At 42.9% G+C, this 27,870-nt stretch overlaps 1 protein-coding gene and 1 long non-coding RNA gene across 2 annotated transcripts in view; one reads left to right on the plus strand and one right to left on the minus strand.

Moving 5' to 3' along the window:
* ABLIM3 (actin binding LIM protein family member 3) overlaps nucleotides 1-855 on the minus strand; it is a 427,044-nt gene extending 426,189 nt beyond the window's left edge. The window contains exon 1 of the mRNA XM_073620583.1: nucleotides 277-855. Within this exon, the coding sequence (XP_073476684.1) occupies nucleotides 277-289 (13 nt within the window). The 5' untranslated portion in view covers nucleotides 290-855. The remainder of the gene's footprint in view (nucleotides 1-276) is intronic.
* On the plus strand, nucleotides 256-27,652 carry LOC141132309 (uncharacterized). The gene is made up of 3 exons (XR_012242881.1): nucleotides 256-490; nucleotides 7,460-7,726; nucleotides 27,315-27,652. It is a non-coding gene; the product is annotated as an uncharacterized lncRNA (long non-coding RNA).
* Nucleotides 27,653-27,870: the final 218 nt, after the last annotated feature.

Here is a 27,870-nt window from a genome sequence, read left to right on the forward strand (position 1 = left end):
TCTTTGAGGATTATCCAATAACGCAAAACGAAAAGGTCAATTATAGAGTGCAAAGTGCATCAAAACCATGACAACCAAAAAAGAACTTGAGTGGGCACTTTGCCCATCATGGGTGATGCTTGTTGTGGTCCATCAGACTTTCTATAGAATGGATGGTGTGCTATGATACATAGTAACACAATAAGAAGACATAAACAGCAATCCCAGGCATCACATTGCAATGATCAATGGTCACCTCCTGGCTGTCCAGGTTAGTAGTGCCGGTGTGGTACTTACAGCTGGTGCTCATGTTGCTCTTGTTGTCTAGGAGGAGAAGTGAATGAGCCCTTGGCAGCCGGTGTGAGCTCTATGACAGCTCTGATCAGTAGTCCCAGGCTTGTATCCTTCTCTTTACAAGCAGCAAGTCCCTGGAGCGTCCATCCGAGCCATGACCACCTACCCACACACTGACAGCACTGCAAAGGTCACACAAAAGGGATGGAGAGAAGAGGTAGGTAGTCAGCAATGCTCACAGCACACGCCTAGAGGCACCAGCCGCCTGTCACCTTCCCCAGCACTATCACCGCTACTTGGGGGTGTGGACTGTACAGACAGAGGGGGGAGCGAGTCCAAACACACAGCTCATTAGCCCTGAGTGCTCTTTCCTCTGCCTGGCATCATCCGTCTGCAGCCTAGGCAGGCAGTGCAATGGTGTGCTGGGAGTCCTCCGGGACAGGAGCACAGGGAGACAGAGAGCGCAGGATGCGAGCCACAAGCCCGGCTCTTCTCGTGGACTGCTGACACCTACTGGACGGCCGGAGACTCGCACCGTGCCAGCCATATGCTCGCTCGGCAAATCAAAGCAAACAGCGGCTCGGGATCAAAGTGAGCTAATTCGCTGCTCAATTAAAGGAACGGAGCTTTCCAATGGAGGAAAAAAAAGGGAAATGTTCAAAGAAAACAATAGATGAGGAGAGAAAATATATGCAAAAAAAAGGAAATGTCTAATAAAGGTATAAAAAAAAAAAGAAAATCTCGCAATCTATAGAGGAGCTTTCCAATACAGGACATGGTCAATAGACAATGGTCAACACAAAGGAAAATATGTGTATAAAAGAAAATAGAAAAAAAAAGAAAATCTATCATTGTATATGAGAGCTTTCCAATGAAGGAAAAAAAGATTAAACAATAAATAAAATTACATATATATATATATATATATATATATATATATATATATATATATATATATATATATCAATCATGAAAATATTTCAAGCTATATATACATTTTCCAACAGAGGAAAATGAAAATGTTCAATATACACAATAGATAAAACAGATTATATATACTGTATATTATATACAGTACTGTGCAAAAGTTTTAGGCAGCTGTGAAATGACCACCCTTTGCCTTCAAAACAGTATCAATTTTTCTAGGTACACTTGCACACTGCTTTTGATGGAACAGCAGGTAGGTTGTTCCAAACATCTTGGAGAACTAACCACAGATCTTCTGTGGATGTAGGCTGCCTCAAATCCTTCTGTCTCTTCATGTAATCCCAGACAAATTTGATGATGTTGAGATCAGGGCTCTGTGGGGGCCAAACCATCACTTCCAGGACTCCTTGTTCTTCTTTACGCTGAAGATAGTTCTTAATGACATTGGCTGTGTGTTTGGAGTCATTGTCCTGCTGCAGAATACATTTGGGGCCAATCACACACCTCCCTGATGGTATGGCATGATGGAGAAATATCTGTCAGTATTTCTCAGCATTGAGGACACCATTGATCCTGATCAAATCTCCAACTCCATTTGCAGAAATGCTGCCCAAAGGTGCAAGGAACCTCCACCATGCTTTTCTGTTATCTGCAGACACTAATTACTGTCCCGCCGCTCTCCAGCCCTACAGTCTGACATTTTTCTGCACCCCAGTTCCTATGTTTTCGTGCATAGTTGAGTCGCTTGTTTCCAAGTCAGAGGTATGGCTTTTTGCCTGCAATTCTTCCATGAAGACCACTTCTGGGCAGACTTCTCCAGACAGTAGATGGGTGTACCTGGATGATGATCCCACTGGTTTCTGCCAGTTCTGAGCTTACAATCTAGGAGGGAGGGTCAAGTTATACAAAAGGCTAATAGCTGTGGGGGATGAGCTAATGGAGAGGAAAAGAAGAGGAAAGTTTTCAGGGATCGCCTAAAGGTGGATAAATTTGGAGACAGTCTGAGGGATTGGGGTAGGGAATTCCAAAGGATGGGCGAGGCTCCGGAGAAGTCCTGGAGGTGGATATGGGAGGAGGTGATGAGGGAGCTAGAGAGCAGAAGGTCTTGGGAGGAACGGAGAGGGCGATTAGGTTGGTATTTTAAGACTAGGTTAGTGATGTAGCTGGGGGCAGAGTTGTGGATGGCTTTGTAACTAATTGTTAGTATTTTGAATTTAATTTGTTGGGTGAGTGGTAGCCAATGGAGGGATTGGCAGAGAGGGGTAGCAGACACTGAGCGGTTTGTAAGGTGGATGAGTCTGACAGCAGCATTCATGATGGACTGAAGGGGGATAGTCTATTTAAAGGTAAGCCAATGAGGAGGGAGTTGCAGTAGTCGAGGCAAGAGATAACCAGGGAGTGAATCAGGAGCTTTGTGGTTTCACTAGTTAGAAAGGGACGTAGTTTAGAGATGTTGCGGAGGTTGAGGCGGCAAGCTTTGGAAAGTGATTGGATGTGGGGCCGAAAGGAGAGTTCAGAATCCAGGATAACACCTAGCACCCTGACATGTGGGGAGGGGTGGATGGTTTTGCCATTGCTCTTGACAAACAACTCAGGGGAAGAGGCATGTGGGGGAGGAAATATTATAAGCTTAGTTTTGGACAAGTTGAGTTTGAGGAAGTGGTGTGACATCCATACAGATATGTCGGTTAGTAAGTTAGTGATGCGTGAGGAGACTGATGGGGTGAGTTGAGGGGTGGAGAGATAGATTTGTGTGTCGTCAGCGTAGAAATGATATTGAAAGCCGTGAGAGGCTATCAGCTGTCCCAGGGAAGAGGTGTAGATTGAAAATAAAAGAGGTCCAAGAACAGAACCTTGGGGGACCCCGACAGAGAAGGGAAGAGGAGTGGAGGAAGTAGAATTGTAAGTGACACTGAAGGTACGTTGGGATAGGTAGGATGAGAGCCACTGAAGAGCACAGACATGGAGACAGAGGGAGTAAAGTTTTTTGAGGAGGAGGGGGTGGTCAACCGTGTCGAAGCCAGCTGAAAGATCCAGAAGTAGGAGTACAGAATAGTGTCCATTGGTTTTTGCAGTTAGTAGGTCATTTGTGAGTTTTAAAAAAGCAGTTTCTGAGTGTTGAGGGTGAAATCCAGATTGAAGGGGATCAAGAAGGTTGGTTTTAATGCTACATTAAAAGAGAAGTATGATTTTTTTTTAATCATACCTAGGTGGATGCAGCATTAGTCTGATGCTGCATCTGTCTTTTGCTGGCTCTAGGGCTGAGAACCGAGTCAGTCACCACCTCTCTGCTTTGCCCCCCCCTCCCCCAACTCTCACTGGAATGTTTGGCTATGGGGGCGCCGAGAGTGGCCTGCTCAGGCTCTTAGCTGAGAGGCTGAGCCAGGTGTCAGTCCTGTCTATATGGTTGCGATCTTTCCTGAGCCTGGATGGGCTCTGTGATGTCAACCGATAGCAGGCTTCAGCCCACTGTCTTCTGAAAACGGGTCACAGAAGTGCAGAACGATCTGCACTCCTGTGATCTACAGGAGAAATACAGCAAAACAAACTTTGGCTGTACTTCTCCTTTAAGTTTCCTTGACCAACCACTGTGTCTACAGTCCTCAACATTGCACGATTAATGGTGATTTCAATGCTGAAAAATACAGGCAGATACTTATCCATCACGCCATACCATCAGGGAGCCATGTGATTGGCCCCAAGTTTATTCTGCAGCAGGACAATGACCCCAAAAATACAGCCAATCATTATTCTAATAATTATCATTAGGAACTATCTTCAATTTAAAGAAATTCAAGGAGTCCTGGAAGTGATGGTTTGGCATCCACAGAGCCCTGATCTCACCATCATCAAGTGTGTCTGGGATTACATGAAAAGACAGAAGGATATGAGTCAGCCTACATCCTCAGAAGATCTGTAGTTAGTTCTCCAAGATGTTTGAAACAACCTACCTGCCAAGTTCCTTCAAAAACTGTGAGCAAGTGTACCTAGAAGAATTGATGCTATTTTGAAGGCAAATGGTGGTCACACCAAATATTAATTTGATTTGGATTTCTCTTATGTTCATTTATTTTCCATTTTGTTAATTGAAAAAATATACTATTACCACTTCTACTTATGAATGCATTATGCTTTTACAGTCTTTTTTCACACCTGCCTAACATTTTTGCACAGTAATATGGGTATATATATATATATATATATATATATATATATATATATTTATATATTTAGCGCGTGCATGTTCTACGCCAAAACTTCAATTTTAGCTGCCTCGGAAGGAACAGGGAGGGGGCGGGATGAGCGCCGTCAAATTACATACAGTGAGAATCTCCTGTTTACTTGGCGGCCTCTGTAATAGGAAGTCCCATCTCCTGGGCCACCATTGGACCACTGTTCTGTCTATCATAGGAGATTCTCACTGTATGTATTCTGTCGGCGCTTGTCCCGCCCCCCTCCCTGTCCCCTCTAGGCTGCAGATGGGCATCAATCAGACTGCACTGATGGCAATGGTGAGGCTGCTGCATTGAAGGCAAAGGTGAGGCTGTTGCATTGATGGCAATGGTGAGGCTGTTGCACTGATGGCAATGGTGAGGCTGCTGCATTGATGGCAATGTTGAGGCTGCTGCATTGATGGCAATGGGAGGCTGCTGCATTGATGGCAATGGGAGGCTGCTGCATTGATGGCAATGGCGAGGCTGCTGCATTGATGGCAATGGCGAGGCTGCTGCATTGATGGCACTTGTGAGGCTGCAGATGGGCATTGATCAGGCTGCACTGGTGAGGCTGCAGATGGGCACTGACCCTTATTTTGCTTCAAAGTTCCTTATTTAAAATTTAAGGCTTTTTTCCTGAAACTTCCCTCTTAAAATGAATGTGCGTGTTGTATGCCCCTGCATGTTATACGCCGATAAATAGGGAATATATAAATATAAATATATATATATATATATATATATATATATATATATATATATATATATATATACACACATTGGGGAAAATAATTATTTGATCCCCTGTAGTTTGTTCACTTTAGAGATAGGATATCAACAAGAAATCCAGAAAAAACACGATACGAATGTTATTAGTATAAATGGAGTTGCAGTTCAGTGCGTAAAATAAGTATTTGATCCCCAAGCTAGTAGTTAGTGACCAGAGGAATTTTTGTCCACTTTTTTTATTTTATAGATCTACCCTAAATCCCTGTAAACCGCTGGACTTTTTTTTTACCCCCTGCAAGTTAAAGGCATAAACTTACCCTAAAACGAAAGCCCTCCTGCCCCGAGATGTCAGATCTTGTGGCCGATTCTATCTTCACCCCTCTTGCTTCCGGACTCCGGCTAGTAGTTAGTGACCAGAGGAATTTTTGTCCACTTTTTTTTTTTTTTTATAGATCTACCCTAAATCCTTGTAAACCGCTGGACTTTTTTTTTTTTCCCCCCTGCAAGTTAAAGGCATAAACTTACCTTAAAACGAAAGCCCTCCTGCTCCGAGATGTCAGATCTTGTGGCCGATTCTATCTTCACCCGTCTTGCTTCTGGACTCCAGCTCTGTGACTTGCCGGAGCCGCGATAATGTCACTCCAGTGCATGCTCAGGGGATAATTACATTACCTATAGGTAAGCTTTATTATAGGCTTACCTATAGGTAAAAGTTATGCATGGAAGTTAACTTCCACTTTTAGGTTTTCTGGCTGTTGCTTGGCAAATCAAACTTTCAGCTCCTTCAATAAATTTTCTATAGGATAAAGGTCTGAAGACTGGCTAGGCCACTCCATGACCTTAATGTGCTTCTTCTTGAGCCATTCCTTTGTTGCCTTGGCGGTATGTTTTGGGTCATTGTCATGCTGAAAGACCCATCCATAACCCATCTTCAGTGGCTGGCTGAGGAGGAAGAAGGTCTCCATCCAAGATTTTACAATACATGGTCCCATCTATTGGCCCCTTAATGCGGCAAAGTCAGTCTGTACCTTTAGCAGAGAAACAGTCCCAAAGCATAATGTTTCCACCTCCATGCTTGACTGTAAGGATGGTGTTCTTAGTGTCATAGTCAGGATTTTTCCAAACCCGGCAAATCTTCTCCTCAATAGGGTACATGTACAGTCATGTACAGTCATACAGTCAATGAACATCTAAATATTTCAGAGAAGGATTGGGAGAAAGTGCTGTGGTCAGATGAGACCAAAATTGAGCTCTTTCGCATTAACTCAACTTGCTGTGCTTAAAGGAAGAAAAATGCTGATGATGACCCTAAGAACACCATCCATACAATTAAACATGATGCTTTTGAGCGATTTCTCTGCTATAGGTATAGGCTGACTTTGCCGCATTGAGGGCCACATGGCACCCTCTGATGTGTCCCGCTACCTACTGCTCTGGGATGGCGGGTCTGCAAGCCCAGATTGCGGGTTCCTGACCCGCCATCTTCGAGCATCAGTGTGAAGAACAGAGCCAGCGCTAGAGAAAGCAGAGCCGATGCTTCCTGTATAGCGTTGGCTCCTGTCACAGGCGGAGTGATACCAAAAGTACTCCGCCTGTGACAGGAGCGATACAGGAAGCACCGGCTCTGCTGTCTACTGCAGACGCATGCTTCCTCTAGCTCTGTCTCCTGTCACGCTGATGCTTGGGGATGGTGGGTGGGGAACCAGCCAGCAGTACCCACCAGCAGTACCCATCAGAAGTACCAACCAGCAGTACAAGCCGAGATGTCAGATCTTGTGGCCGCTTCTATCTTCACCTGTCTTGTTTCCGGACTCCAGCTCTGTGACTGGCCGGAGCCGGGATGACATCACTCCTGTGCATGCTTAGGGGATAATTACATTACCTATAGGAGGCAGGTGTCATTGGCAATGTCATTGCTTGGAGAAGGAACCATTTAGCTGTTCCGAAACGTGTTGCATGTTGAAGACATCACTTCCGGTTTGCTGTCTACGCTGGTTGCTGGTCCTTTCCCACTGATGTCACTTCCTGGATTCGGCTTCCATGCTGTCTCAGACAGGCTAGCTGTCTTCCTAGTATCCAGGAGAGTTGTGCCCTCCATCTGCCGGCCACTTCAGAATATGCTACCTTAGAATTACACCTTTGGATATCTCTGAGACTCCTTCAGACTACCAGAACGCCGGACCACCTGCTATATTACTAATATGATGTGCTCCTACCCATCCACCCTTTTGTAAGTGTTTTTAACCCTTTTGGGAAATATAAAGTTTTACTTCTGCACTTAGAGGAGCCTTTTTTTCTTTTCATTTTACTTTCAGAGTTTGCTTCTCTCTTCAAGTGCTGCCGGAAGTGCATGAAGACCCTCTTCTATTTCTACATAGACTGATATCTGTTACTCAGAACACCCTTATACACACTTTTATCTGGACCCACCAGCAGAACCAGCCAGCAGGACCCACCAGCAGTACCCCCCAGCAGTACCAGCTCTGGACAACAGCCAGCAGCAGCCACCAGCCATACCCGCTTGGGGGACAGCAGCAGCCAGCAATACCTGCAGGAATCCTGAGGAAGAAGAGAAGATTAAGGTCAGTTGGGGTGCAGGTAAACCACAGTGCATCAGTGTAAAAGCAGCCTTAGGCCCCTTTCACACGATTGGTTTGATCGGGTCCACCTGTCTGTTCTTCAGGTGGACCTAATCAGACCCTCCATTAACCTTTATAGAACGGCAGATGTAAAACAAACTTTTGTCCGTTTACAACCGCCTAACTCCAATCCAATCCGATCTGGGGGGATCGGAGGGCCCATAGAGTAGAGCAGGCTGTGCCCGTGTCTGCTCTGCATATGCAGAGTAGACACGGACCTGTCATCTGCCCGCTCCGCTCATTGTGGCCTGTGACTAATTACCAAGTCACTAAAGTGGCCCTCACTCCTGCAGGGGCACCCCTGCTATAAAGGGTAGTACTGTAGAACTTCTCAACTTCACTGTTTGTAAAGGTCATAATAAACGGAACAATAAATGGTTCTAGTCCTTTTTAATTTTTTTAATATTCCCAAAAGTCTATTTTAAATTCATGTGCATAAGTACACTTGATGCTGGCATGCAATAGAAAAACGTATGTATGCATTTTTACTTTCATAGTACCCTATATGATATCCTTACATTAAAAAAGGTCTAAAACCCAGAAAATTTTATAGTTTCTCCTATTATAACAGAACGTCTAGAACCAGAAGCTGAACATACCTTCTATTTCAGCAAATCCCATTCTTAAACTAAAAAAATTCCAAAATCCATATATTACTCATCTCTACCTTTAACTGAATTTTTGGGATATAATTTTTCTAATAGTAATTTTTAAAATTTAATGTCCATGCAATAAACAATACATTGGTAGGACAAAATGTGAATTAAGGATGAAGGAAAGGGAACATTTTCATAATATATTAACAGGAAAAAAATCACTCTCTTATTTCACTATAACCAGTTCCATAAGAGAAATCTCAAAGGCTCTACATTTTTGGGCAATGGAAAAAAGTATCAAAGGACTGGAGAGGAGAAGAAAAAAATATCACAAATGTTACAAATAGAAAGCAAATGGACTTTAACAGTATGCTTACACACTTGTCCCATATGGCCTTATAACAGTGAGGTTGAACTGCTTGCTTTTAAATAAATCCCTGGGTTATTTATTTTTCCTGGTTTTACTGGTTTAGATTATTTTCCTGGTAAAGGTGAAAGGGGGTGGGGGGAGTGTGGGGTCCCCCTTCATGCAAGAATCTAACGTAGAATAAGGGTCTAGTATTGATTTTGAGAGGAACCCCTTGCAGAAAAAAAAATGCTGTGGGGTACCCCTCAAAATCTGTTTCCATCCTCTTTTCATATCTCTGTGTTCTTTAATATGGCAGGAGGATCCTTGACATAAGGAGTTGAATACATTGAGATTTTTTTAAATGTTTTATTAATAATATAATTATTTTTAATTTAATTAATTTATTTTTTTAAATATTAACCAGACATAAGTGCAAGAAAAGACAATAAAAAACAATAAACACTATAAGCCTTAAAGTGCAGGTGCACCACGTTTAAAAATTACTCATAACATAAAAAATATTCTTATTAATTAATTCATAAATCCACACAATATTAGTGAACAGTTCATATATTGGCTTCAAATTGCTTCAACGTATTGCAGTGCGCTTCCACTCTTCTATTATTCAAGTGTAGATCAGGGTTTCCACTAGCAAACACCCAGATAAAATGAGCCTCTTACCAAAGAACGTGGACCATTCAATTATAAATGGTCAACAAAGCGTCAATAAATCCTCTCCAATATAAACCAGTGCTTCCACCCCTGTGTACCACTAGTAAAGAGGATTGCTTACCAGGTAACCTGGATCATTAAATTATAAATGGTCAAAAGCGCATAAAGATCATCGCGATGTAAACTGCGTTTCAAGATGGATTCCATCCATCATCTCCCGGCATCGCCATCAGGAAAAGAAAACGGTACAGATCAATTGTAAAGTATGTAATAGTTTAGCTTTTATTTAAACTTCAAAAGATACACCCATAAAAACCGAAGATATCCAAAAATATATTGCATCCAAAAAGGGGCGGTCCATATTGCTCTGAAACATGTAAGACACATCGTCCTGCTGGTCCCCTCTACACCTCCAATCAGGTCAAGGTCTCCAGCTAGCGGCCATCTCCCCAAGAATTCTTTCCATCTCTGTTGCCTCCAGCACTGCTCAGTCTCTTTCCAGTGTGTTCTCCTGGTGTTTCTGCTAGGATCGGTGATTGGCTTCCAGATGCTGTCTTGCTACCCTGCCCAGCTCTGCAGTCAAGACTACAGGATAGCATATGTTTTTAACTCTTGCACGATGTGAGTGCATTTTACTCTTTTAACCTCAGTTTTAATAAACGGCTACACTTAGGCCGTAGTGCTTTTTTCTTCCTTTTGTTTTATAGATCCAGAGTACTTATCCTTAACTCTCCAAGGCAGCTGCAGCCTCCCCAGTGACTCTTATGCCGCGTACACACGACCGGACTTTCCGGCAGAAAAGGTTCGACGGAACCATTCCGTCGGACATTCTGATCATGTGTGGGCTTCATCGGACCTTTTCTTTCGAAAACAGACCTAGAATTAGAACATGTTTCAAATCTTTCCGACGGACTCAGTTCCTAGAGGGAAAACCGCTCGTCTGTATGCTGTTCCGACAGACCAAGAACGACGCAAGGGCAGCTATTGGCTACTGGCTATTGAACTTCCTTTTTCTAGTCCCGTCGTTTATCATCGCATTCTAAATGAACGAACTTTGGTGTGATCATGTGTAGGCAATTCCATTTCAGCGGAACTCCATCGGAAAGACCGTCAGAGTTCAGTTCGACGAGAAGTCCGCTCGTGTGTACGTGGCATTACTGGATTTTAATTATAATACCATGGACCCCATTGTTTCCCTACAGACTTTTCCTGAGACTTTTTCACCCTTACTTGTCTCCCCACCCTAGGCTCCTGTGATGAGCGTCTAGTGCTCCTGCTCCTCATTCCAGCATCCGGGTTTTGGCTATGGCATTCTCCCTGTCTTTGTCCATGTGCAGGCTGATTGATGTACTCAGTCTCTGGGTGGAGACTAAAACCTGTTTTAAGCCAGCTAAATAAACCCTCACTTGCATGCTTGTGATAGAGAGTGATACATGTGTTATTCCTGATCAAGCTCCCTGTCTGCCTTGCTTTGCTTGTTTGGATTTCCCTGTGTATGACTTTGGACTGGATTTTGGACTATTCCCTGAACTCAGCCTGACTTTTACCTGGACTGTCATAGAACCACGCTATCTGTCTGCTAACCGCAAGTATCTGTTTGCTTTGCTCAGTTCGCGCCTGCCCTGGCGTGGTAGCCAGCCACTATAGCATTGTGTATAAGTCCTTGGGGCAACCGAGTACCAGTATGCCTGCTCACCTTATGGGAAAGGGGGCTGCTATAGATGAAGAACACAGTAGCCAGCTATAGTGTCTGACCACCTTCGTTGGGGTAGATGTGACAGCTCCCTTTGCACCATATATATGCTTACTATAACTCTGTCCATTCTTGCTGCACACAGTGAAGGCATATCCCTAATAAGGATGACCTGAACACCCCCGGAAGATATGATGTATTCGGATGAATACACAAACACCGTTAAAGTCTATGGGACACGAACATGAAAAATCAAAAGTGCTAATTTTAAAGGCTCATATGGAAGTTATTGTTATAAAAAGTGTTTAGGGACCTGCTCCAGGGGACATGTATCAATGCAAAAAAAAAAGTTTTTAAAAATGGCCGTTTTTTCAGGAGCAGTGATTTTAATAATGCTTAAAGCAAAATAATAAAAATGAAATATTCCTTTAAATATCGTGCCTGGGGGGTGTCTATAGTATGCCTGTAAAGTGGCACAGTTTTCCTGTGTTTAGAACAGTACCACAGCAAAATGACATTTCTAAAGGAAAAAAAGTAGTTTAAAACTGATCATGGCTGTAATGAATTGTCGGGTCTCGGCAATATGGATAAAACTCATTGAAAAAAATGGCATGGGTTCCTCCCCTAGTCCATTACCAGGCCCTTTGAGTCTGGTATAAATATTAAGGGGAACCCCCAAACCAAAAATGAAAAAAAAAATTGTGTGGAGGTCCCCCCAAAATCTATATGGTATTGATATTAAGGGGAACCCTGACCCAATTTAAAAAAAAAAAAAAGGCGTAGGGGTCCCCCCAAAATCCATACGAGACCCTTATACGAGCACGCAACCTGGCAGGCCGCAGGAAAAGGGGTGGGACGAGAGAGCACCCCCCTCCCGAACCGTACCAGGCCACATGCCCTCAACATGGGGAGGGTGCTTTCGAGTAGCCCCCCAAAGCACCTTGTCCCCATGTTGTTGGGGACAAGGGCCTCATCCCCACAACCCTTGCCTGGTGGTTGTGGGGGTCTGCAGGCGGGGGGCTTATCGGAATCTGGAAGCCCCCTTTAACAAGGGGACCCCCAGATCCCGGCCCCCCATGTGTATTGGTAACGGGTACATTGTAGCCCTGCCATTTCACAAAAAAAGTGTCAAAAATAGTAAAAAAGACAGGAGACACTTTGGGACAAGTCCTTTATTAAAAAAAAAAAAAATGTCCCGCGATGTAGATCTATCTCATGCCGCCTGGTGAGCCGAAAAAAGAAAAAAAAGCAGCAACAGCTCCGCCTCCATGGGAGGCTCCCGCCGAGTGATGCTTCTTCTCGATGACAGCTGTTATATAGCTGAGGGCGGGGCCACCCGGTGACATAAACGGGTGACCCCACCCCCCCGACGCGATGTGACGTCAGAGGAAGCTGGGGTCGCCTGTTTACATCACCAAGTGGCCCCGCCCTCAGCTATATAACAGCTGTCATCGAGAAGAAGCGTCACTCGGCAGGAGACTTCCATGGAGGCAGAGCTGTAGCGGTTTTTCTTTTTTCGGCATGTCGGGTGGCGTGAGATGGATCTACATCATGTTAGATTCTTCACATGACCGCAGCCCCTACCTGATCCTGGGCATTGATGAGCATGCTCTGTGCCAAAGGTACCCCCACGTGCATGGGCGCAGATGACCCTGCCCACACCTCTCCTTTTCACCAGAAGGAATTGGGTGATCAAGTAAATCCTTTCAATGGCCCAGAAGGAGGTTAATTCTGACATCCACTGCTGGGTTATGCCCACTACAGGTTGCTTTAAAGTGGTTTTAAACCCTTACAGACCACTTTGACCTACAGGTAAGCCTAGATTAAGGCTTACCTGTAGGTCCAAGAAATATCTCCTAAACCTAGACGGTTTAGGAGATATTTGTAAAAACACAGGTGCCGTAGACAGTAGCGTGCAGGCGCACTGAGCATGCCACTGCGAACGGCGTTATGCCGTTAGTGGCGGCTCCCATGCGCATGCGCGGGAGTGACGTCATCGCGGCTCAGGCCAATCACAGCGCCGGAGCCACAATACCCGGAAAGAAGATGGACGCTCCATAGCAGAGGGGACAGCGGTGATATCGCAGCTCCTGTGTCAGGTAAGTGACACATAATGGGCTACTATGCGATGCATAGTAGCCCATTATGCTTTTCCTTTGCAGGGAAACAAAGAGGGTTTACTTCCTCTTTAAGGGTCTTTTCTTTCCCTATTTTCCTTGTGTGATGGAGGTGAGCTCCTGTGTGAAGGGCCAAACTTTATTTATTTTAATATTCGAAAATACATTGGACATTGTTAACAGTCAATATTTTGCTGTCAACATTGTTTTGTGAAAGGCGTTAAACTAAAAGAGCAACCATAATAATACTTCAAAATACTGAATATATAGAGTAGTGAATCGTGTTTAGCTTATGTTTGTCTCAAGGATTTACCATTATTATGATGTTACAAGAATCTATTCAATTAAAAAAAAATAGACATCTACTTTTTGTCTTCTACCCACTAAAGGTAACTGCCCTCCACTTCTTATATACCTCAACAGGGAAAAAGGGGTGAAAGCAGCAGAAGGTTGACAAGGTAGATCTCATAAACGTGGCACCAGGGTTTTCTTACATAATTTTTGTACTAGCATCAGGCGCTTAGAAAATCTGTCTTTTGTCGATTTCTTTAACTGAGTATCACTGGAAGGACAACTCCACTAATAGAGAATGGAGACAGGAAGGTACCTGTAGTGTTCATATTGGTCTTTAGTGCCCCAGTTCCTCAGACTTAACACTAGTATTCCTAGTCCAAGAAACTGCCAAGTTCATTTTGTCTGCAACCTCAATTACTTTGCAAGGTATCATTGAAATAATGGAACAGGCGAAAGTCTCATAAATTTGCTCAGAATTAAATACTCATGCACATACTGCTAAATTATTTCAGAATCTTTGTTACCTATAAACATTTCCTGTGTTTTAGAACTAGAAGACTAATTTCCACCTAATCCTGGTGTTTCTGAGGGTTTTTTTTAACCTTTCAAACCAAAAATGTTTGTATTACATAAATACTTGACTTCTGCCCTGGGACATGTGAGAGAGAGTCTAGCCTAATTTCTCAGTTATGTTGCACTACAACCACATATCAGATTCCATATGACAGCTGCCGAAATGTCATTATGACTGACTGGTGACCCTAGGGTAGAGTTGCCACCTTTTTTTCAACCCAAACCTGAACACTTTAGCGGCGTATGGCATTTTTTTTTGTAGTATACAGTATAGGATTGTAAAGGACCTGGGACACCTTTGTGTGCCCCAAGGAGAGTAGTAATGCGGTGCATGTTGCCACAAACAGTGGGTTTGGCCAAATTGCATTAACAATCTATGGCAATAGATTTGTGTGTGACTATCTCAGTTACACAGGGAGCCACAGTCTGGTCTGAATAATGTGTCTGGGTTTCAGGTAGACTGAAAACAGGACAAATGATTTAAAAACCGGACTGCTCAGATGAATCCCCGACAGGTGGCAATCCTACCCTGGGGCAATGCACAGCAGACCTTACTAAGGGTATATACAAACTGCTGACATTTGCACTATATACGCGTTCAGTCACTAAAGTCATTCTTCTTCTGTCTTATCTGATATATATCATAATTTCTAAGTTCTACTTTTACTTTGGCACTGTGCAAATTTGCCTCTTTCTAGTCCTTCTCAAATGACATAACACCTTCCGCACATACACTGGTTCTTCTCCAGTCAGATTCCACCTCCAGTACACAGATTAGTCTTTGTCCAGTCAGATCCCACCTCCAGCACACAGATTGTTCTTTCACCAGTGAGATCCTTCCTCCGGTATACGCACATTGGTCTTTCGTCTGTATCCCTACTCCAGTACACATTCTCCAGTTTCTCTTCCAAGGCTCATTCACACCTGTGGCTGGGTTATACTGTAGCTGCTGGTGTGCACTGTGAAAGGAGGTGTGTTTATGTGTAGTAACTGTTTACTCTTTTTCTTTTTTGCTGCTGCCCGGGTGTCAGAACCTGGATCACCTGCTGGTAGCACTGTAGTTCCCAGAGCAGGAGGTTGCAGTTCCGGTGTACACTCTGGTGTCTCCCAGCAGCCAGCTGATCCCAGTAATCAGTCTTCACCTAATGTTGGCTGTGGAGAGGGTATTTGCTCCCTGCTCTACTAAACCCTCTTGCTTCAGTGTTTTGCCTGATAGCCAGATTCATGCTTGCTAAGTTTTCCTGAGTCTAATTCCCACCTGATCTTGTTCCTGCTCTGCATCCTGTACCCTGCTGCATCATATCTGCTCCCCTTGTTCCTGATCCCAGTCCAGTCCAACCATGGTTCCTCTTTCCTGACTGTTCCTCGCACCTCCAGTTTACCCCGATTTTTGCTTCCATTTTGTCTGTATATATTGTATTTCAGTTGTAGTACCCCCCTAACCTCCAGAGGCGTGGTGGCGACCCCCAGAGACAGGGAGGGCTGATATTTCACCTCAGGGTGCAGGTTAACAGGCATGGTGGGTGGTGTACAAGGTAGACAGTTACAGAAAAGTCACTTTTATGCTGAACAAAGGTGAGAATATTGCTCACGAAAACAAACAATTCAGGGAGAGAGAGGTAGGGCACAGGACACCCTTAGTCAAATAAAGCCAGCAATCTGTACTTTTGTAGCAACAGCTGTTTCCTATAGCAACTGAAAAAGAACTCACAAAAAGGAAGGCAGGAATTCTGTGGATGATTCCATCTTGACACTTTCCCAGGCTCTCCATGGTTCCCCGGTACATGGCAGAGTAACCTCTGGTACTTCATCTTAGGTTTCCATCCTTTCCTTCATGCCTCCAGGTAGTGAGCAGGCTCTTCCTTGCAGAGCCTCAAGCACATGGCTAGGCCTCAGGCCTAACTAGTAACAGTTGTTCCTAAGACATTCACCCCAGACCGAAGACTGGGTGGGAGGACCCTGATCACTTGATTTCCCCAAATAATTATACCATTTCCCAGCATGCTTAGCGACCATGAAACTCCTACTGATTGGCCGAAAAAAGTATGCATAGTCATAACCTAGCTTCACTGTAGCTCATCATACTAATGCCAAAGGTAACAGTGCCACCTACTGACAAAAGGGAGGAACCACAGATAAACCAGGCTTAGGAGTAAACCCAAATGATCACAAGGACTGAAAATCAGCCAGGCTAGTTACCACCTAGCACAGCTAAATTTACTGGTAGCCCCAGTTTAAGACAAGGGTTCTACACTGTTTAGTTTTTTGTTAGTTGCTAGTTAGGGTTTATGGTTCACGTATATCTTCATGTTTGCTGTATTTTCAGCTCTGTGCTCAGCTGTCAGTTAATTGCCAGTACTCTTCATTCCACAGTGAATCACCTGGTCTTCATTTCCTGCTCGTCAGCTAGCCCTGCTGGCTATTTAAACTGCCTGGATCAGATCTCCTGTGCCTTCACCTGGTCAACATATACTCTCTGCTGTGTTTTCCTGTTAAAGACTTCTGACTGGCTGACTTTCCTTCTGGTTCCTGATCCTGTTTACTACGCTGATCTCTGGATTCCTGTTTCACTGGCTTGTTCAGACTACCCACTCTGGTTACCGAACCCTGCTATGTATTGATTATGTTTGTGCTGTTTGTAGCATTTTACCATTTTATTAAAAAGTGTGATTTTTACTTCACTTTACTTTACTTTATTTTAGCTGACAATTGGCTTGGGCAGGAAGGTGTCTAAGTGCCTGGTATTGAGTGGTTAAAGTTTATGAATAGTTTAAAGTTTATAATTAAGTTATCATTATTATTATATTCCAACTCTGAAAAGTTTTACTAAACCCAGGACCCTGCATCCACTATATCTAGTCTTGCACCCTACAGAGATCATGGAAATGCAATTATTTTAATAAATATAAACTGCTAAATACCTTTTCTCATCAGCAGTATATAGCAGTTTTGTGTCCGGCCTGGTTAAAGCTTGTAGGAGGAGTTTTCATTCTCCTCTGACTGTCCTATGGGGCTGAGCTGCACTGTGTGTATATGGACACACATGGAGAGGCTCATGATCAAGCCCACACAAGTGCTTCCATAGCAAGCTGCTTACTATATGGGCACTCACAGGGGGGAGGAGCCAGGAGCACCAGCGGGGGACACCAGAAGAGGAGGATCGGGGCTTCCCTGTGCAAAAACTTTACACAGAGCAGGTAAGTAAAACATGTTTGTTATTTAAAAAAATACCTTTACAATTAATTAAAAGCCCAACTTCAAACAATTTCTTCTTTCAACCTCTGCCAAGATTTTATGTCCACAGTATGTCCCAACCTGGGAGACCTATTTTTAATTCTTACTTGGACAGAACAGGAAGTCATACAAAATTTCTTTTCTATTTGATATATATCAGACAGAACAGGAAGCTAGAGGAAATCCACCCAATGGGTGCACAGGCAACATTAAAAACCCATTTTCTAATAGTGCGAGAAGTGTTTAGGATCTCATTGCTATTTGTGCCCCCATCATTTCTTGTCCGGGTGACAGAACAGGACAGCATTTAAAATCCTGACAGAAGTTCTAATCCTTTCCCACTCCTTCCAAAATGAAAATGAATGCACCTCATCGCTGACTAATCCAGAAGCTTCAGTCTGCAGCCAGGAATGCCGGGAGATTGTATTGCTTGCTTACATATCACGCAGCTGTGTGCATAATCCCTAGAGAATCCCTTCTCTCAGTTTCCCTAATTTGATATAAGGCGATGGCGCGAAGCATGGCAATACCTGTATTTTATTTTCTTATTTTAATAGGTATTTAATTTTTGTCGTTAATTTTTTGACTTCACATTTCACATGAACGAGGTGATAATGCACCAGGGACACTAATTACCAGCAAAAAAGTGCCGACTATGCCCACTCTTTTTGCCCCCGTGCTTTATTCGAAGAGCTCGGACTATAGGTTCTACAATGCAATGTGTTCCGTTATTGGAGGACAGGAGGTAGATTGAAAGGGGCCACCTCCTCCAATAATGGAACACATTGCATTATAGTTTATTGCTGGTAAGAAAATGTTTTTTTCAGTAAATTTCAGCTTTAAATTGCAAAAAAATCTCTAACATGACCTGACCATACACCAGGGGCAAACTGGCTGCACACCCCGAAATGATATTTTTCTAAAAAGAATTGTGGAAGTTCCCCATGGGGTTTTTAAGCAGCAAGCGAAAAGTTTTTGTAAAAAAATGTTTTTATTAGAAAAATACTCCGAACATACTTTAAAGACTACAAAGATTTAAAATATGAGCTCCGGTTACACATAGTCAAGTATATAGGGTACATATACTGGTTATGCTAAAAATTTGTCACATCACACAAATCTTTGTAGTCTTTAAAGTATGTTCGGAGTATTTTTCTAATAAAAACATTTTTTTACAAAAACTTTTCGCTTGCTGCTTAAAAAACCCCATGGGGAACTTCCACAATTCTTTTTAGAAAAATAAATTGCAAAAAAATTACAATATATACAGTGGATATACAAAGTTTACACACCCCTGTTAAAATGTCCGGTTTCTGTGATGTAAAAAAATGAGACAAAGATAAATCATTTCAGAACTTTTTCCACCTTTAATGTGACCTATAAACAGGTACAACTCAGTTGAACAACAAACTGAAATCTTTTAGGTGGAGAGAAGTAAAAATTAAAAACTAAAATAATATGGTTGCATAAGTGTGCACACCCTTAAACTAATACTTTGTTTAAGCATCTTTTGATTTTATTAATGGACTCTTTGGGTATGAGTCTATCAGCATGGCACATCTTGACTTGGCAATATTTGCCCACTCTTCTTTGCAAAAACACTCAAAATCTGTCAGATTGTGAGGGCATCTCCTGTGCCCAGCCCTCTTAAGATCACCCCACAGATTTTCAATCGGATTCAGGTCTGGGCTCTGGGTGGGCCATTCCAAAACTTTACTCTTCTTCTGGTGAAGCCATTCCTTTGTTGATTTGGATGTATGCTTCGGGTCTATGTCATGCTGAAGTTCCTGTTCATGTTCAGCTTTCTAGCAGAAGCCTGAAGTTTTTGTGCCAATATTGACTGATATTTGGAACTGTTCATAATCCCCTATACCTTGACTAAGGTCTTTGTGCCAGCTGAAGAAAAACAGCCCCAAAGCATGATGCTGCCACCACCATGCTTCACTGTGGGTATGGTGTTCTTTTGGTGATGTGCAATGTTGTTTTTGTGCCAAGCATATCTTTTGGAATTATGGCCAAAAGGTTCAACCTTGGTTTCATCAAACCATAACACATTTCCCCACATGATTTTGGGAGACTACAGATGTGTTTTTGCAAAATTTAGCTGGGCTTGGATGTTTTTCTTAAGAAAATGCTTCCTTCTTGCCATTCTACCCCATAGCCCAGACCTATGAAGATTACGAGAGATTGTTGTCACATGTACAACACAGCCAGTGCTTGCCAGATTTTCCTGCAGCTGCTTTAATGTTGCTGTAGGCCTCTTGGCAGCCTCCCTGACCAGTTTTCTTCTTGTCTTTTCATCAATTTTGGAGGGATGTTCAGTTCTTGGTAATGTCACTGTTGTGTCATATTTTCTCCACTTGATGATGACTGTCTTCACTGTGTTCCATGGTATATCTAGAGCCTTGGAAATTATTTTGTACCCTTCTCCTGACTGATACCTTTTAACAATGAGATCCCTCTGCTGCTTTGGAAGCTCTCTGCAGACCATGGCTTTTGCTGTAGGATGCGACTAAGAAAATGTCAGGAAAGACCTACTAGAACAGCTGAACGTTATTTGGGGTTAATCTAAGGCACTTTAGACAATGGCAGGTGTGTACTAACTCCTATTTAACATGAGTTTGAATATGATTGCTTATTTCTGAACACAGCTACATCCCCAGTTATAAGACACTTATAACAACCACATTATTTTAGTTTTTTTATTTTTACTTCCCCCTTAAAAGATTTCAGTTTGTTTTTCAATTGAGTCATACAATTTATAGGTCACGTTAAAAGTGGAAAAAGTTCTGAAATGATTTATTTTGTCTCATTTTTTACATCACAGAAACCTGACATTTTAACAGGGGTGTGTAGACTTTTTATAACCACTGTATATACTGTATATATACAGTATCTCACAAAAGTGAGTACACCCCTTACATTTTTGTAAATATTTTTTATACCTTTTCATGTGACAGCACTAAAGAAATGACACTTTGCTACAATGCAAAGTAGTGAGTGTACAACTTGTATAACAGTGTAAATTTGCTGTCCCCTCAAAATAACTCAACACACAGCCAATAATGTCTAAACCACTGGCAACAAAAGTGAGTACACGCCTAAGTGAAATTGTCTAAATTGGGACCAAAGTGTCAATATTTTATGTAGCCACCATTATTTTACAGCACTGCCTTAACTCTCTTAAGTTCACCAGAGCTTCACAGATTGCCACTGGAGTCCTCTTCCACTCCTCCATGAAGACATCATGGAGCTGGTGGATGTTAGAGACCTTGCGCTCCTCCACCTTCCATTTGAGGATGCCCCACAGATGCTCAATAGGGTTTAGGCCTGGAGACATGCTTGGCCAGTCCATCACTTTTACCCTCAGGTTCTTTAGCAAGGCAGTGGTCATCTTGGAATTGTGTTTGGGGTTGTTATCATGTTGGAATACTGCCCTGCGGCCCAGTCCTTGCAGGGAGAGGATCATGCTCTGCTTCAGTATGTCACCCCTCACATTTTTGTAAATATTTAATTATATCTTTTCATGTGTGTATTGCATTTAACCACTTAAGGACCAAGTCTCTTTTTTTAGATGTGTTGTTTACAAGTTAAAAACATTTTTTTTTTTGCTAGAAAATTACTTAGAACCCCCAAACATTATACATTTTTTTCTAACACCCTAGAGAATAAAATGGCGGTCTTGCAACACTTTCTGTCACACCGTATTTGCGCAGCGGTCTTACAAGTGCACTTTTTTTGGAATAAATACATTTTTTTAAATTAAAAAATAAGACACCAGTAAAGTTAGCCCAATTTTTTTTTTATAGTGTGAAAGATAATGTTACGCCAAGTAAATTGATACCCAGCATGTCGCGCTTCAAAATTGCGCCCGCTCTTGGAATGGGGACAAACTTTTACCCTTAAAAATCTCCATAGGTGACGTTTAAAAAATTCTATAGGTTGCATGTTTTGAGTTACAGAGGAGATCTTAAGAGCGTTTAAGAACATTTTTTTTTTTAATTTATTTTACCTTTTATTTTTTTTTATTTTTTATTTTTACACTTTTAAAAAAAAAAAATTGTGTCACTTTTATTTCTATTACAAGGAATGTAAACATCCCCTGTAATTGAAAAAAGCATGACAGGACATCTTAAATATGAGATCTGGGGTCAAAAAGACCTCAGATCTCATACTTTCACTAAAATGCAATTAAAAAAAAAAATTGTCATTAAAAAAAATTATTTAAAAAAATGGCCCTTTAAGAACTATGGGCGGAAGTGACGTTTTGACGTTGCTTCTGCCCTGCAATGTCATGAAGACGGGTAGGGGGCATCTTCCCCTCACTCATCTCCATGCCCAGCCACAGAGAGTACCCGATCGCCTCCACCGCTGCAAACGGCACCAGAGCGCGGCGGGAGGGGGGCTCCTCTCCCGCTGCCAATAAAAGTGATCTCGCTGCGAATCCGCTGCAAAGACCACTTTTATCTTGTAGCGGACAACCGGCTGAACACAAGGATACCGGGGTTATGGCAGCTAGCTGCTGACATAACAACGATATTCCTCCTCAAAGTAAGGACGTATATCGGTGTATGGCAGTCCGGAAGTGGTTAATATAAAATATATACGATTTTTCTATAAGACTGTGATAGAATAGCAATCAGACTAGTTTTTAACAAAGATCAGGTTTGTCTGAGGATGTTTCTCAAACGAATGCCTTGGTAACAATGGGAACTGTTGATAATTGGCAGTTTGGTTCTTAAGGTAAACGAGTTTGTAACCATTGTCAATGAACTGGTTAACAAAAGCCCAAATAAAAGGAGCAGTAGAAACTGATAGTGAGAGCCACTCAACATGGATTAACACCAAAAGACTCTCATCTGTAATAAGCAAACAAGAAGGTGCCTTATCTCCAGAAGCCTCGTTGTCAATGGAGATCACAAACACAGTAACTGGAGCTAAGTAACTTTTAAGTGTATTTCTACTGTTACAGACCATAGGCTGTTTATTTGCTTGTGCTAGGTAAAAATGCTGCGTAAGCCATTTAGGAAAAGCAGGGCCGCAGAGGGTTCTGGTGGCCAGAAGGAAGTGTGCAGCTTACCTATCTGGGTCAGAGACAATGAGTGGGAGCGTCTTGCTAAAGAATTTGTAAAGTATGCTTCTCCCTTGAATAAGACTTTGGGTGATAAAGTCTCAGATTATTTTGTAGATTTTAGCCTTAAGGGTTGGATTTAAGTAAAGCGAGAAGAGGACAGTGTCCACAGTGGGTTGGTATAGGTATGAATGTGAGTTAGGGACCTTAGATTGTAAGCTCCTTGAGTGTATAGGGACTGATGTGAATGTATAATATATATGTAAAGCGCTGCATAAATTGACGGCGCTATATAAGTACCTGAAATAAAATAAAATAATACTTCCTTCATGCTATTTATGATGAATCACAGAGAAGGGAGAAAGCAGAGGCAGAAGTTAAGGTTAATAAAAGACCAGCTAGCAGTTGCTTCAGAGTGTGTTCATCCAACTGCTAGCCGGGCTGATGATTTGCAAGAGAGATGTGCAGCCCTCATGACCAAATCAATTAATGCCTTAAGGAAAAGGAAGGGCCGTAAACCTGTTAGCAAAGCCAGGGTACGTGCCATTGTCACATCCCACAACTGGGATTGTGAGGATGTGCTCAAATGATAATGAGGATGAGGAAAGTTTGATGTTTCTGATGATGATTATCCAGTGGGAAAGAAAAAGTGTGCCAGACCTCTCATTACTAAGCATAGGAAAAGGCAACATGATAGAGAGGATATGCAGATGGGAAAGTGCATTATTGCAACCCCAGAGATGTTGAATTTGAAGAAGTATGGGAGTTTACACAAACTGAACTCCACATGCTGGCAAAACAATATAAACAAAGGTCCGGGGAACCCATATTGAGTTGGCTCCTACGCTTGTGGGATGAAGTGGCGGACAGTGTTGTTATGTCAGGTAAGGAAGCTATGGGAGTGTTGACTCATGATCCACAATTGCGTCCGGCAATGCGAAAAGCCCGAGAGTTTAGTGTGAATTTTTCACTGTTAGACCTCATGAAAGATGGAATAGTCCGAGTATACGCTAGTCCCACTGACCTGGAAAATACCTACTCCTGGAGATCAATAGGAGAGGTTTATTTCCAGGTTATGTGAGATGGGTTGTATAACCGGATTAAATACGTTTCCAGAATGGATGGGTCCAGATATGGAACCCTTTACGTCTGCTCTGCACTCTAAGCTGATGAAGTCTGCGCCATTTCATCTCAGGGCTCCTTTATTGTCCTTGCTGGGAGGCCTGGGATTAAACAGCAAGATTCATGAAGCCACTACCCTCTTAAGCTAGTTGGGGAGCTAGAGGAGACTAAAACAAAACCTGTCAGGGCAGTAGATAAGGTCAGGGCCAGACAGGAAGAATAAAAGCAAAAAAGAACAGAGAAGAAAGGGAATGGGGTAGAGAAGACAGGAGCTGAAGAGAAAACCAGGCTAGTTATTTCTAGGAAAGAAATGTGAGTGGACCTATTAAAGGCAGGAGTACCTAAAGATGAGATAGATGGGATTTCTACTGCAGAAATGTTGAAGAGGTGTAAACATTGGGAAAACTGTCAGGGTTAGAAACACTACTCCTAGTGAGATCAGCCTAGATTTACAGAAAACAGAACAGACCCCTCCTGTTAGCCCCAAACCAGTTCCCAACAATGCACATGAACCAAAACCCAAAAACCTTTATCCTGGGGAGGAGTTAAAGAGACTCAGAAAAGGGGATTGAGAGGTTCCTTGTCCTTTATGAAGGGAAGGTGGGTCTCCTGTAACATCAGTGAGGGCAGTGACAGCAGGAGACCGACGCCCAGCCCATATGCACCTGTTCCTGAAGTTATACTTTTGCAGGGAAATCCTTCCCATCACAAAGGAGAATTGATTTCTGTAGAAGGTTTGGGATGGCAAACCACACCAGCAGTTAGGACACGGGTGAAATTGGCTATTGGCAAGGGACCAGGATTTTGGACAAATGTTTTGGTATCAGAGTTACCCGAAAATATTCTTGGGATGGATGTACTTCAAGGTCAGTCTATTCAGACTGAATGGGGTACATTCACATTCGGTTATCCTGATAAAGCGTATCTGCTTAGGGCGGTGAAGGCTGTGGTCAGAGGTCATGCGAAATGGACCTCTGTCTACATTCCTCCACCAGAGAAGTCAGTCTATCTCAAGCAGTACAGAATTCCTGGATCCCACAAAGAAATTGGGGAGACTATTCAAGAACTGTTAAGAATAGGGATCCTTAGACCTGCTGTAAGTCCTTTCTTGTCTCCGGTGTTCCCAATAAAGAAACCTGATGGGACATATAGAATTACTGTGGATGACAGAGATCTAAACAAAGTGGCTCTTCCATTGAAGTCAGCTGTACCTGATATGATATCACTTGTTGAGAAAATTGCTAAAGAGTCAGGAGAATTTCATGATAGACCGAGATTTAAGTACCCTGAATTTGAAAGTCGCTATGTTTCACTACATTGATGACATCATGATCTCTGTGACAAAAGATGTAACTGAAGCACTGCACCTGTTGATACAGCACTTGGAGAACAGAGGGTGTATCAACAGAGACAAAGTCCAAGGACCCACCACAGAGGCGAAATTCCTAGGAATGATGTGGACTGTGCCACAGAGGAAAATTCCAGAGACAGTTGTGCAAACTATCCAGGCCCTGTCGCCCTCTACTACCAAATAGGAGGCACAGAAGTTCATTGGAGTTGTGGGAATCTAGAGATCGTTTATCCCACATCTTGGACTGATTCTGAGGACTATATACAATGTTACCAGGAAAAAGACTAAGTTCTCATTGGGTTCAGAACAGCGGACCGCATTCCTTGCTGCTAAAGAAGCCATTTTGCAGCATCAGGGATTAGGACCCATGAGACAAGATGTACCATTTCAGCTGGATGTAGTGGAGCAGAATGGTACCATATCTTGGAGTCTGTGGCAGCCAAATGAAAAGAAAGGACTGAGAGCAATACCAATTGGATTTTGGTCCAAATAACTGACAGGGGCACAGAAGAGATACACGCCCCTAGAGAAGTACCTGTTTGGGGCCTACACAGCACTTCAACATGTAGAGACCATTACAGGAAAGGACACAATCACCATCCATACTGCATTTCCAATAGCAGGATGGGTGAGAGATAATGGACTGACCACGAGGGCAGCTGTAGCTCAGAACCAGACACTGATGAAATGGAAGTGGTACCTTCAAGAAAGAGGGGGTATTACAGCTGGGGATGTCAGACACATTTCAAAACAGTTGGCCGGGCTTGTTACCTTTACCAGCACCCAGCCAGAATAAGAAATCCCTGTGCTGCAGTCATCTCCCATTCAAGAGGCTCCACCCTTTGAGTCTCTGTCAGAAGACATGAAGGAGTCAGCAGGGTTCACTGATGGTTCAGCCATAGTCACCTCATCTGGGTGTAAATGGACAGCAGCAGCCTACAACCTGAGTACATACAAAAGTTCTGCAGGAGACTGGAATTGGAGGGTCCAGTCAGTATGCAGAGTTGAAAGCTGTAGCGATGACTCTTCAGGAGGATCCTTCTTCCCATGTCACTATCTACACTGACAGCTGGGTGGTTTTTAAAGGACTGAACACTTGGATGCCCATGTGGAAGTCCAATGAGTGGATGATTCATGGAAAGGTGGTATGGGGAGGCAAGGAAGTCTGGGACTACATCTGGAAGGAAGCTCACTCCTGCACCATAAAAGTGGGGCATGTTGATGCACATGTGTCCCTAGTCCCAGACTTTGAGAACTATAACAGAGTTGCAGATGAAATTGCCAAAGTGAATGCAGTTGTGCCAATTGATCCTGTCTTGATGAACTTGGCCAACTGGACCCACAAGCAATCGACATTTGGGGCAGAAAGCAACACATGAATGGGCACAGCAGAGAGGATTGCCTATATCCATGGACATGATAAAGACTGTGATAGATGTGGAGAAGTGTGACAATGGCCATTGCAAAAATACCCCACTGGGTCAATTAAGAGAGGAGAGAAGCCTGCAGAGATCTAGCAGATTGACTTCATAGTTCCCAACAGCGGAACTGAGATATTGTTGTACTGCAGTGGACACCTTTTCAGGACTTTTGCTTGTTCATCCTTGCAAACATGCAGATCAAGCCGCAACGCTTCAACTGCTCCAGAAACTTGTCGTTGCTTATGGTTGTCCCAAACAAGTCCAAAATGATAATGGCTCACACTTCACCGGATCAACAGTACAGCAGTGGGCCAAAGATTCAGGAGTGTACTGGTTGTGCCACATGCCATTCCATCCACAGGCAGCTGGTTTGATTGAAAGATACAATAGGATATTGAAGGACCAGATACGCAAACTTACACCCACACATACTCTAAGGGGGTGGGATCAGGTCCTCACACAGGCATTTATGATGTTATTTTGTAGGCCAATAGCCAAAAGAGCACCATATGAGAGGATGGTAGGGGCCGGGGCACAGATTCCACAGCTGGAGTGCAGAGATCAATATTTATTTAAGGTTCCTGAAAGAGCAGGGCTTAACAGATACCGTGTTACTGCTTCCCATGACATAGAAACCAAGAATGACGTATCTGAAGCAGAAGCCTATCTCGGAATGAGAGGGAATCTGGCAGGATGGTTTGAAGTTATATTTTCTTTGGCAGATGAGCTTAAAGACAGTGGCTAGGAGTGTGACTGGTTAGTGGATACTTCTCAGAAAGAGTGGAAAGTGAGGTTACATAACATCAAACCTTCCAAAATAAACACCAGTGATCTTCTGGGAAATATCAGTATATTTCCTCTCCTCCCTATTGATGTTCTTTGTGAGGGTCAGAAGTGGACACAGGCAGGTGGCAAAGTGTTGGCCAGATATCCAGGCAAGAAGCCAGTTAGAGGAGAGATTGTAGCTGAAGGGCCAGGATCTACTGTTTATGTATTATTAGAAGAAACAGATAATCCGCTTTGTTTTCCACTCCACAGGCTGTCTCCGATTTGATCCATAGGAAGACCAAAGGAAAGTGTTTACATGATGGACAGAATGATGGAAGACCACAAGAGCTGTAGGGAGCAAGGCCTGTACTGTATTACAAGCCTGGACTTGTTTCTAAATAACTTTAGAAAGGACTTTCTAATGAACTTTTAGCCAAAGACTGAAACACCTTCTCAGTGACAGAAATATGGGAGAGGGTTGCATTCAAGGAAATTATTGTGTAGAATGAGTTGTTAGTAATGAAGAGATTTTTTGTGTGAAGTCTGAGAGAAAAATCAAGGGCACAATGTGTTGCGTTTGATATAATATATACAATTTTTCTAAAAGACTGTGATAGAATAGCAATCAGACTAGTTTTTAACAAAGATCATGTTTGTCTGAAGATGTTTCTCAAACGAATGCCTTGGTAACAATGGGAACTGTTGATAGTTGGCTGTTTGGTTGTTAAGGTAAACGAGTTTGTAACCATTGTCAACAAACTGGTAAACAAAAGCCCAAATAAAAGGAGCAGTAGAGACTGATAGTGAGAGCCACTCAACATGGATT

Source organism: Aquarana catesbeiana, linkage group LG03 (genome assembly GCF_042186555.1).
Source record: "Aquarana catesbeiana isolate 2022-GZ linkage group LG03, ASM4218655v1, whole genome shotgun sequence".
NCBI lineage: Eukaryota > Metazoa > Chordata > Amphibia > Anura > Ranidae > Aquarana > Aquarana catesbeiana.